The 12,788-nt window shown below is 42.7% G+C and overlaps 1 protein-coding gene across 1 annotated transcript in view; it reads right to left on the reverse strand.

Moving 5' to 3' along the window:
- Positions 1 to 12,788, reverse strand: part of PIEZO2 (piezo type mechanosensitive ion channel component 2) — a 600,576-nt gene that overhangs the window by 15,225 nt on the left and 572,563 nt on the right. The window contains exons 49-54 of the mRNA XM_045298343.1: positions 12,032 to 12,284; positions 11,079 to 11,211; positions 9,385 to 9,532; positions 9,077 to 9,291; positions 1,921 to 2,079; positions 461 to 608 (exon numbers count right to left, since the gene is read on the reverse strand). Coding sequence (XP_045154278.1) covers positions 461 to 608; positions 1,921 to 2,079; positions 9,077 to 9,291; positions 9,385 to 9,532; positions 11,079 to 11,211; positions 12,032 to 12,284 — 1,056 coding nt within the window. The remainder of the gene's footprint in view (positions 1 to 460; positions 609 to 1,920; positions 2,080 to 9,076; positions 9,292 to 9,384; positions 9,533 to 11,078; positions 11,212 to 12,031; positions 12,285 to 12,788) is intronic.

Here is a 12,788-nt window from a genome sequence, read left to right on the forward strand (position 1 = left end):
GTTAGAGAATAGCAATTCTGTCTATCTATTAAACCTGGAAGAATGAAAAAATGTTTGCACTTCAATTTCCTTTATGCAGAGTTTAAATTCTCTCTCCTTCGCTAAGTGTGACCCAGAGGGCAGACAGGACTCCAAACCACCGGACCCTGCTTTCCCTCACCAAACTGCTACCACACGGGCTCTGAAGAAGTACTGGGTTACACGGAAATATGGCACTTCTTCTTCCTAAGAGAGATTCCATTAAAGAAGGTACCCAGATGATGTTGCTGAAAACACAGCAGGGAGTCTGAAATTCACAAGGCAAGCAGTCTGGCCATTGACAGAACATTTGTAGGTCTGAGTCATTTGTTGCATCTGCCTTGATTTATTTGGCCTTCAGAGTCACGAAACTTCACACTGATAAGTAGCCTCTTTCAAGGAGAAACAAACAGGAATATAGGCACTTTAATTGGTTCCTTACTTTTTCGGATTCTCGCCAACACTTCAGGATGAATATGTGAGCATATATGTCCTCCACACAAATCCAGCTGGAGAGGCTCAGGGTGGTGTCTGTCCACACCCAGTCCATCACAGCTCTCAGCTCCGTCAAGAATGGAACAAGGCGGAACCTGAGAGGAAGCACATCGTATTAGACAGCCGGGTGAGGATGGTCTCATCCACGAAGTTGATGTGTCTGGGAATTAGGTTAGCTTTCATGACTCAGGAAATATCTCTAGGTGACTCCTAAAGTAAAGGTAGACGAGGAGCACAATTGCTGTACTCTAATCCTGTGCACAGGATTACACACAGGAACTAACTCCTGCACACTAGGATTAGGGTTGTATATGCTTTGCCCCCTTTACTGATCTTAACAAACTGGTATTTCTTGTTCAAATACATTTTGAGCTGGACTTGGATTTTTAACATTTGTGTGCTATGAGACTCGATGGAGCACAGGATTAATGAAAATTGTTCACATTGGTAGAGTTGTGCTTTTGCTGTAGAATGCGTTAGGGAAGATTACAGACATGATCACTGAAAGATGTGGGAAAATAAGCTCGTGGGGTGTGAATATCCTTGGCTCTAGGCTGTAGCTCCAACAGCAATGGGTTTTTCAAGGTCAGCATGACTGACTGAACCACTTGTGTTTCAGTTGGGGATGGGTCCTCTGGGAACTAAGAGAATACCTTCTCTCTTTTTGCCTGCCACAAAGCATCTCGCAGGCTTGAGAGCCATGGCTAATCTCCGGCCCCTCACAACTCTTTGGATCAAGCCTCAGAAATGACACTTTAAATCTGTTGAATGAACAGTAACCCCTGGAGAAGACATCCACTTGGACGCAGGATGACACTACGTGAAGCATTACTCAACATCTGAGGGCTCCACTGTGTCGAACTCTTCCCTAAGAAGGGGCTGTGGGACCACAAACAGCCACACCTTTCATACCACCCCATCACTCCCCAGGAAACTGGAAGACGAGGCTTCTGTCAGATCACCAGACTGGAGAGCTAATTTCCTCTCAGGCATAAGCAAGCCATGTAATATTCCATTTGGTATTATGCGGGATAAACACTCTTCTGTGGTGAATACACTTAATTGACATCACACTGACCAAATATTTTGGAATATTCCAGATTACAAGTAGTCTGTAGGTTGTGCACAGAAGTGCATTTATTGAGGTGTGATTCATGTGTCTTTGATTTTTGTTTAAAATGTCATCACGGCAATCATACAGGATACAAAAACCAGAACATGAACCTGTGTGGAGGGTCCTGGAAGAACTACACACAGAAATGTGCTGAAAGAAGCCTGGTTATTCTCTTGCCAAACATTGCACATGAATTGCTTTATTTCTGCATTCCTTCTGTTTCCATTTCTCCCCAGGCTGGACCTTGTCAGCCTCACCTGTAGAAGGGAGGGAACACTGGAGAATGGACTTACCCTTGAAACAAGAAGAGATTGACATAGTTGTAACTCTTTGTGAGAAAATTTCCCAGGACTCTTGTTGGGTAGCCACAGCGAATTTGGTAGGCAGATAATCCGAAGTAAACACATTTCACAAAATACCAAAGCTGAGCAACTAGATTCTGGCTGAATTTTCTAAAATGTGAAAATACAGACACATGAAGGAATGGATTCATTCTAGTACAAAATGGCACCTGGTTAGGATTAAAAATTAAAAAAAAAAAGTTGTTTCCCCCTCACTCCCCGACGCCCTCACCCCCCAGGCAATTATCCAATTCTGAAATTCTCTATACACCTGAACCCAAAGGCAAAAGGCGAGGCAAGAAATTTTTTTTAAGTTTTCTGTGAATGGTGCCTCCAATGTTCGAGTATATTATTCAACCGATTAGGCCATCATTAAGATAGATTACTTTGAAAGGAAAACCCAAACCAGACGCACTGCCACAGAGTTGATTCTGCACCATAGTGATCTCTCAGGCTATAAATCTCAACTAGAGCCAATAACATATTTTATTCCCCTGGGAGCAGCTGGTGGGTTTGAACCACCAACCTTGTGGTGAGTTAATACTAAATATTTTCTCAAAGGATGGATGATGTAGCTACCTGTGGATGTCTGAACTAAAACTCATGAAAGGAAGAATCAAAGTAAACATTTTACTTAAAAGGATTGACAATTTAAGATATGTGGAGCTAAATTTTTAAATATTTTGTTGTGCATCTACAGAAATATATGAGAATAACTTTCAAAACACAAGAGACACATATAAAACCATAGATGTATGAGTGAATTTGGGGCTCACATTTAATTCTAGCCTCAGTCTAAGAATAATTAGTTCTTATGACATGGCCCTAATTCAATACTTTCCCTCATGAAGAGATCCCTGAAGATATGGGTGTTATAGCAATGTATGGTGAAGAAACAAGGTGGTTCCCAGCTATCAGAAAGAATGGCTTTTGGGGGTTTAAAGGCCTGTCTTATAACAAGCAGCCATATAAGTGAGGTGTCGACTAAGTGTACAGAGAAGAACCACACCAGCCTGTGTGATTCAAGGATTGTACATAATAAAATCCAAATCCAAAGGAGGGAATGGTATCCGAGCTTTAATTATGAACACTCCGTTTGCAGAAGGCTCTGGATGACAGTGAAATCCCAAAATCCATTTGCAGGGCTCCCACATAGATTATTACCACTTGTCTGTCAGATTGTTGTGCTGTGGTGGCTTGTGTGTTGTTGTGATGCTGGAAGCTATATCCCTGGTATTTCAAATTCCAGCAGAGTCACCAAAAGTGAACAAGTTTCAGCAGACCTTCCAGACTAAGAACAGACTATGAAACAGGAATTAGTGGTCTGCTTCAGAGGTAGTAGCCGCTGAAAACCTTAGGCATATAATCAAAACATTATCAGATACTGAGGATCCGGTGAATGGAAGTAGAACACTGTCAGAGATAGTGCCGGAGGATGGGCCCCTCGGGCCGGAATGCACTTGAAATATGACTGAGGAGGAGTTGCCTTCTCAAGTGCTGTTGACCTTGGTGACGGGAATAGAATAAATCCTGTGGGAGTAAAGCCTTTAAGATCTTCACTTGCTGATGGGGCACAATTTAAAATGAGAAGAAACAACTGTAATAACCTACCAATAATCAGATCTTAGAATGTACAAAGTGGGAATCTAGGAAAATTGAGTGTTGCAAAAACTGAGGTGGGATGCATACAGATCAATTTCCTTGGTGTTACTGAGCTGAAAGGGACCAGAATTGGCCATTTTGAATCAGAAGCTCATAGGGTTTACTATGCTGGACATGAAACAGTCAAGGAGAATGGCATTGCATTCATCATCAAACATGATGTCTCAGGATCTATCCGGAAGTACAATGCTGTTTGTAATATGGTTGTATCCATCCAAAATCAAAGAAATTCAATCAATCCAATTGTGGTTGTTAGGGATTGTGTCAACCAGACACTCCTGGCTTGGGGTGGATTCAAACCTGTCGATCAAGTCAGAGCCTGAGGACACCTTGAGCTTGTAAGACTTTTGTGTAAGACAGGGAGACCAAGGAAAGTTGAGTCTTCTTTGTCCCGTTGCCTTCTGGAGTTGGACCTTGCAGGTGCTTCCTGATCTCCTATTGCATCATTGCCAATCCAGGAGCCATCAGCAGACTAGCTGGTGGATCCACTCATCTGACTTCAGATCTCTACACCCACTAGGCTGTCCCCTCTGCTGTCTTGGCTTCGTCGTCCGTGTCTGGTGCCTCCATATCCTATTGCACCCTGCTCATCAGCTTCTAGGATCAGGAGAAACTTCACTTAAACTGGGCTGGACTTACCTATTTCTAAACTATGTAAGCCATTTCTTGATATAAATCTCTTTTTATAAACAACACGCACAAGTGTCACTGGTTTTGTTTCTCTAGAGGACTCAGCCCAACACAACAATGATTATCCAAATGTATGCATCAACAACCAAGGCTCCAAATCACAAATGAAACTCACTGTCAATGAGTCAGTGCTGACTCATATCAACCCTGCAGAACAGGGTAGAACTGTGTCTGCGAGTTTATAAAACCGTAATGGTTTACAAGAATAGAAAGCCCCACGTTTCTCCCATGGAGTGGCTACTGGTTTCGAGCTGCTGTCCTTGTGGTTAGCAGCCCATTGCTAACCAAAATACCATGAGGAATGCAGAAATTGAAGAATTCTGCCAATATCTTCTTTCTGAAATTGATCAAACATGCCATTGAGATGCAATGATCATTATCGGCAATTGGAATGCATCTGTTGGAAACCAAGAGGAAGGAGCAGTAGTTGGAAAATGTGGTCTTGATGAAGCTGGAGATCCCTGGACAGAATTGTAAAAGACCAATGACTTGCTCACAGCAAATACCTTTGTTCAACAACACAAAAGGGGAATAGACTCGTGGCCTCTCCAGGTGGAATTCTCAGAAATCAAATGGACTACAGCTCAATGTTAGCAGCTAAGACCAGGCCAGGGGCTGACTAGGAACTGATAATCAGTTGCTCTTGTGTAAGTTCAGGTTGAAGCTGAAGGAAATTAAAACAACTTCATGAGAGCTAAATTACAAGTCTGTCCCACCTGAATTTCAAGAACAAATTAGATGCATTGAACACTAATGACAGTAGACCTGATGAGCTGTGGGAGAAGTTCAAGAACATAATTCATGAAGGAAACACAAGGTCATTAAAAAAACAGGACAGAAAAAAAAGATCAGGGTGGCTGTCAGAAGAAACTCAAACAAAACCATTCATGTCACATGCAAGTAAAATTTTGCTTAAGATCATCCAACAACGGCTGCAGCAGTACATTGACAGAGAACTGCCAAAGAGTCAGGCTGGATTCAGAAGAGGACTTGGGACAAAGGATATCATTACTGGTGTCAGATGGATCTTGACTGAAAGCAGAGAATACCAGAAAGATATTTACTTTTAGGATACGTTCTAACAAGAGCTAAATGGAACTAAATTTCACACTAGAAAAGTCGGTAACTCAGTTGACTTATTATTCTATACCCAGGCACCTGCATGGATGCCCCAGGGACTGGGCACAGAGTCAATGGCTAGAGACCTTATTCACGCTCCTTAGAAAGTCTCCTGTGCTAAGAAACCGGCCATTGTAGCTATCTAGAGCTGCTATAACAGAAATACCACAAGGGGGTGGTTTTAATGGACAGAGCTTGGTTTTCTCACAGTTTAGGAGACTTGAAGCCTGTATTCAGGGCATCAGCTCTACAGAGGTAGTCTCTCTCTCTCTGTCTGCTCTGGGGCAAGGTCTGATCTCTTCATGGCTTCTAATCCCAGATGAGTTGGTGATCTTTGGCCTGGTAATGTTTCTTTCCATTTGGGCTTCCTTGCTTAATCTGCTTTTTTCATATCTTGGGAAATTGATTTAAAACATGTCCTACACTAATATTGCTTCATGAACAGACCAAGGAAATCTCATTCCCAAATGAGATTGCAACCATAAGTACTGACTCACTGCCATTCAGAACTGCTGAACTTGAGGTTAGCAGCCCCACCTGCAACCACTACATCACCAGGGCTCCCAGCCAGAGGTTAGGGTTTACAACATGCTTTGTGCAGTTTGTCTCTGTTTGTGCACAGAGAAGTTATTGGTTGATTTAATTTTCTAAGTTTCCAATAAAGAGCTCTGCTAATGATAAATTCATGAAACCACAGGGTAGGGCTACACAGAACTTCTACTTCTACTTTAGTACTTTATTATTGACAACTTAATTTCTTGACTCTTTGATCTACTTAACTCTCTACTTATTTTATTCCTTTATTTTTGATTGGAGAAGTTCCCCAAATTTTATGTATACTTCAATGAAGGGAAGCAGCCGTGAAAATACATGTTGGCCCATTCTCTTTGCTTTGCTTCCATGATTTAAATCTGTTTCAGAATGAGGTTGTTCACGTGTTGCTCAAACATATGGTCTTCCTTCAGTACTGACAACTTTTAATCAAATGCCAACATAGATGGAAGTAGTAACCTCAGGGGGATAACATGTGAATGTCAGTTTAGACAACAGGAAGATTATTTTATCCCACTCATTTTGAATGAACTGTTTTTTAATGGCTTATGGTTGACAGATTGAAGAGACTGTCTCATGGCTGGGATATCAGAAGAAAGCCTATTTATTAGCTTAATAAAAAAATCCATGGAGAACTAAAAAGAAAACCATAGCAAATTAATATACTTCATAAACAAATGAATGTGCTGCTAGGCAATTTACCATTTGACTGTTTCCTTATTCTAATGACCAAAAAACATACCTAGCTTTCTTCTTTAAAATGACAGTTATTAAATAAATTATCCATTGTTAGATACCATTGAGTAGATTTAGACTCATATGCAATACAAAACAGAATGAAACATTGTTCGGTTCTGTGCCAACCTCACAATCATTTTTATAGTTGAGTCCATTGTCGCAGCCATTGTGTCAATCCATCTTATCAAGGGTCTTTCTCTTTTTGATTGTGCTTCTACTTTACCAAGGATGATGTTCTTTTCAGGGACTGGTCTCTCCTGGTAACATGTCCAAAGTAGAGGAGATGAAGTCTCGCCTTCCTCTCTCTATAGAACATTCTAGCTGTATTTCTTCAAAACACAATATTTTTTTCCTGTTCTTCTGGAGGTCCATGGTACTTCCACTGAAGCCATAATTCAAATTCAGAGATTCCTCTCCATTTTTTCTTGTTCAACGTCCAACTCACATATATCTGGGACAATTGAAAATATCATGGCTAGGGTCAGGTGCACCTTAGTCTCACAGTGACAACCTTATTCTTCAAAAATTTAAAGAAGTCTTGGGCAGTGGATTCACCATTTAATTTCTTGACTGCTATTTTCGTGAGCATTAATTGTGGATCCTAGCAAGGTGAAAACGTTGAGAACGTAAATCTTTTTTCTATTTATAATGATTTAATTTTAGTTCAGTTGTGAGGATTCTGGTTTTTCCCCCCAGATTGAGTTGTAATTTGAACTGAAGACTGTAATCCTTGATCTTCAATAGCACGGCGTAAGTCCTCCTCAGTTTCTGTAAGCAAGTTCGTGTATCTGGATATCAAACGTTGTTACAAAGCCTTCCTCCCATCCTCCTGTCACATTTCCTTCATAGAGTCCAGCTTCCCAGATTCTTTGTTCTGAATACGTATTGAGTAAATATGGCTAATGGATACAACCCTGAAGCATATCTTTCCTAATTTTAAACCACACAGTATTCCTTAATTCCATTTGAATGATTGTGCCTTGGTACATGGGTACATAGAGTGTTCTGGAATTCTCATTCTTCTTAATGTTATCCTCATTTATTATGATCAACATAGCCAACTATCTTTACATCGTCGATAAAATACAAGTAACCGTTTTTCTTTGCAATGATAACTGAAGATGTCTAAAACAAGATATATCAGAGGAAAAGCAATCCCCAGGGAAGGCTTCGAAATTGATAATAAACAACAGCAACCTCAATAGATGAGGCCTGTGCTTCTTCATACCAATTGCTGTGTGAGGTATTCATTTATTCATGTATCTGTATGCAGGTGTATTCAATGAAGGGTGTCACTCTTAGTACTTTGTATAGACACTCCCTACTGGGAACTCTACTTTCACACCTTAACAGATAGTCCCCACTGATAGAGATGTTCTTGGCTTCTCTTTTGCTGATGGATTTATTCACCTTTTCACGCATTACATATGGTTACCTATATTCTACAGTGGAAAGACTACCTAGCTTAAGCGACTTCGATGCTGAGATCTCGAGAGCAGGCAGGAAACACCATAGTGAGGTGGTACAGGAGAGAAGAGAAGTAGAGAGCATGAGGTAGCCAGACAGCAGGCCAAGCTTTGAGGTGTGAAAGAACACAGTACCCCTGGGAGCTGAAGAAAACGACACCCACAAGGGCTGTGTTCAAGGCAACACAGGAGGGACAGTAGCCACCTTTATTGGCCCACTGTCCTTGCCTTATAGTATTACAGGCTGCTCTGCTCTTAACCACCGATCACTCTCACCCGCAGGCTGTACCAATAGCAGGCACAGGCACAGTCACGGTGTCTGGCAATTTCAAGCTGATCTTTAAACAATTTTATATTTCATTCCCATGGTAACTTAACCCTCTGGGCAAATATTATGACCTTCCATGGCCACCCTCCTTTTTTCTTCTGTCAGTTAGTCCCCAACATCTCCCACCAATTTCTCCAGTGACAGATTGTTATTAAACTTTCCTGCAGTCCTGATGCCACCCCATTCTTTATATAATCCAGCTTCTCTGGCACCAGCTCTCCCATCACCATGCTCTGCGTCACCTGCATGCTGTGAAGGAGCCGTGACAGACGGCACAGAGAGAACACTGGATGGGTTTTGATTCTTCAGCTGGTCACCACGCTCATGCAAAAGTTAAATCTCTACTTCTGTTAATGCAGAATAAACCACAATTAAATTCTTTTGAGGTATCATTTCACACCTTGGGCAGACAGTGAGTTTGATTCTAATTAAAATCTTTGACTTTTCATATGCCTTTTCCTGTATCTGTGTTTTTGTTTTGCAAATACGCGCGTGGTGATAACTTTATGAAACCCATAGACCTTAAAGTAGGCTCGTGTCCCCAGTTCCTTACCTCTCAGTCACACTAGGTAAGATGAAGAACATCCAAAAGTGGATTCCAAACACAAGAATGACCTGGAAAACAACCTTTCCCAGCACAGTCTTTCGGAGGTAGAGAGCCCGGTCCACTACCATCGTTCCAAATTGGATGAGGACCATCACCAGGAATGGCCCTGGAACTTGGTCCTCTGACAGAGAAGAGGTGATGTCTGCTGCTGCTGAATGTTTCTGGAAAGGCACAAAGCATCAGGCCGAGTGATATCACACAAGCAAAACCTGTCTCCTAGAACACAGAAACATAGCAGAATCGTCCTAACTTACCCCAAAGGCCCAGAAGCCAAAGACAATGATGATGAAGTCAACAGTGTCTGCCAGGAACATGAGGACATACACGTCAGTCACAGCACTGTAGTCTGGGTGGATGAGGTCATAGAAGAACTGTCGGATGGGCACGTATATTTGCAGAGTCCTACAAAACAGAGACCCACCCACTGTGTCAAGAAGACAGGCTGGGAGAAGGACCAGCCATTTCAGCTAGTGGGCGCAAGGAGCAGCCCCGTGTTCTATGGTCCCCCCAGTGCCCCCATGTAGATGCACTGGGGCTGGCTCTGGTTCTGACAGACAGTATGCAGGTGGTTATTGCCACGGTAGTTGTTAGATGCTATGGATTTGGCCCCTGACTCATGCAAAATGGGAACAACATTCTTCCCTGTTTCGTGCTGTTCCCATGATCGGTTGTGGGTCCGAGTATTTTGTAATTTAGAGTTTTCATGAGTTGATTTTCAGAAGTAGCTCACTGCGCCTTCCTTCCTAGTCCAGCTTAGTCAGGAAACTCTGCTAACCCTGTTTCCCATCAGAGTACCACGCTGAGATGGGTGGTGACTGTGTATGAGATGCATCTGCTAAGGGTTAAAGTTGAGTCTCTTGCTTGGAAGGTGACAGCCCTACCAAAGGACCCAATGCCCTCAAGCCAAAGCTACACGGGGCAATGGTGTCACAGACCTCTTTTCATCTTGAAGTCGTTGTACTCTGGACTGTAAACTCAGCGTCTGGGTTGAAAACAATTACTACTTGTGAAACTTGAGCCGGTGGCTGCTTCGCTCTGCGTTTCTGTTCCCTCTTCTGTAAATTGGGCAAAGATAACATCTGACTCACAGGGCCAAGTGAAAGTGTACTGAGAAGATGTTTTCATGCAGAGGACAAGACTCAGCACAAGTGTTACAGCCCTCTCTCTTTAGTTCCCGGGCTCCACCTGCTCTGTCTTTCAGTATCAGGCACTGTTGGCCCCAGGTGACCATCCACCTCTGATTTCTGTCTTCCATGCCTTCAGTGTGCCTACAATTCAAGGCTATGCTAGAGCATGGCAGCACACCTGATCTAAGAACCGTCATCACCTGGGGCCTTCTTCAAATGATGGTGTCTGGTCCAATCATGATTTGACCCTGGACCTGCAGACTCTAGTACCTCTTCCATTCTAGGCCATGGCTATTGTCTCTCAGAATGCCTGGTAATCAGAAGGGGTCTGGACACTTGGCTTGATACGAGTTGATTGACAGAGTCCCTGGATCATGCAAACCATTTGCATGCTTGGCTGCTCAACCAAAATGGAAGGTTTGAGTTCACTCAAAGACTACACATAGAAAAGATTAGTGGTATCATTCTGAAAAGCCAGTGGTTGATAACCCCACTGAAAAAGTGTCACTCTGAAACACACGAAGCTCTGTGGTCATGTCTGGAAATGCACACTGCCAGCCCTTCCAATTTCTTCTTAATTCTATTTAAATGTAAAAAGTGTTTTCACTAAGTTCCACTAAAAATAAGTCATACTTATTGAGAATTATTTTTTTTAAAAAAATGCAATTATGGACCATTTTACCCTGTCTTAAGAGGGTCATATAAAATTATCATCTGAGAAATCACCTCTTTGTCCTTGACCTCTGGATTATATGAAATAACGGTTACACATTCTCCTGCCCTAGAATAACTTACCCACCTCAAAGGTGTCATTTACTCACTTTTCAATGGTAAATATTTTTGCTTTGATTAAATGCTCCTGAAGCTTTTCCATATAGAGTTCCCTTTTGCTCTTGCGCTTCATGCTGAAAACACTGCTTCCTTTTAGACTGCTGTTTCTGGTACTTGTACTTCCTAGAAACCGAAAGAAACCTATAGTGAGCAATAGGGTGTGACAGTACATACATGACGAAAGTACCTGGGTAACGGAGTGTGTTAAATTGCTTTACGGGGACACAAGTACACCGACACCCTGAAGAGTGATGCTGAGTCACCTGTGCACCTTCTCCATTCTGCTTCCACAGTAAAATCAGTGTGGGCTGCCGCGACGAGGCATGTGCTCTGTGCCAGTCTTGGTGCCTTTCTCTCTCCGTGAAAAGCACATCAGGGTCTGGCAGTGGGCTCTGAGGAGGATAACTCAGCACTCACATAGCGGAGAGCTTTAGGTATCAGCGCATCAGTTTGAAAGCTTAATTCTTCCAACAGGAGACACCTGGAGCACATCCCAGTCAACCTCACTCTCTAGTACAAAACTAATAACTGGCTTAGGAAATAACTAGATACTTTAACAAAAGTGCCCACTGGTTAAACCTAAACACCTTTTCAAAATACAGTCACCTTAAGCACTCTGGCACACTCAGCAGGGTATCTGGGTGTGATTTTAAAGCGCTCATGTCCTGGGGAATGAAGGGATGTGCTAGCAACTTCCCATAAGTGCTAACCACTGTCCCTAGCCCCAGAGTGGAATTGGGTGTGTTCTGCAATGGGTGACTGTCCCACTTGCATAGCCACACTGGGACTAGACCTTAGGTTGGCATAATTCCTGAACAATGTCTTTCACACAACAGATTGATCTCCCAATAGTCCTCCAACACATGCCCTGCCCCCCTCCTGGTACCATAAGCAAAGGTAGTTTGGGATGTGCTCCTTTCTAGGAATGCGCTATGGCACCTACCTCTTTCGGACCTGTTTGAGGAAAAGCTGGACTCCTGGGATGCCTGAGAGCTGCAGACAGAGCCCTTCCTCTGGATGGCAGTCTGCTGCTCTGGGAAATGCACGTGCACGGACTCCACTGAAGTTGCCAGGTTGATGGACTTCAGGGAGTCACAGGAGTCCTTTCTGCTGTGACTAAGAGAAAGGTCGTCGTCTGATCCATCCTTGTTCATGTCACCTCCAACGGAGTCATCGTCATCCCACAAGCCATGGCACTGAAAAGGCAAAATGACAATTCAGTCTGCAGTGCCTGAAGTCTATCTAATAGCTAGTTAGCTAGACTATCCCTCAAGATGGGAGAACTCGTCTTCTGAAGATTCTAGAACCTTACAATGTGCTAACTGAGCATAATGGGGTGTGTGCAGATGACAAGGACTTGGCTAATTAACTGAGATGAAGAGCAATAATGTTCGCTCAATGGAGACAAGAGGAAATGAAAGTCACTTGAATTATGCCTTGAGTGACAGTGCTTTTGCAAAACAATCATTTTATTGGGGGCTTATACAACTCATCACAATCCATACATCCATACATCCATTGTGTCAAGCACATTTGTACATTCATTGCCCTCATCATTCTCAAACATTGGCTCTCCATGTAAGCCCCTGGCATCAGCTCCTCATTTTTCCCCCTCCCTCCCCACTCGCCCCTCCCTCATGGACCATTGATAATTTATAAATTATTATTTTGTCATATCTTACACTGTCCAATGTCTCCCT

The sequence above is a fragment of the Echinops telfairi genome, unplaced genomic scaffold (genome assembly GCF_000313985.2).
Source record: "Echinops telfairi isolate 266 unplaced genomic scaffold, ASM31398v2 ScPeMD7_4;HRSCAF=17, whole genome shotgun sequence".
Taxonomy (NCBI): Eukaryota; Metazoa; Chordata; class Mammalia; order Afrosoricida; family Tenrecidae; genus Echinops; species Echinops telfairi.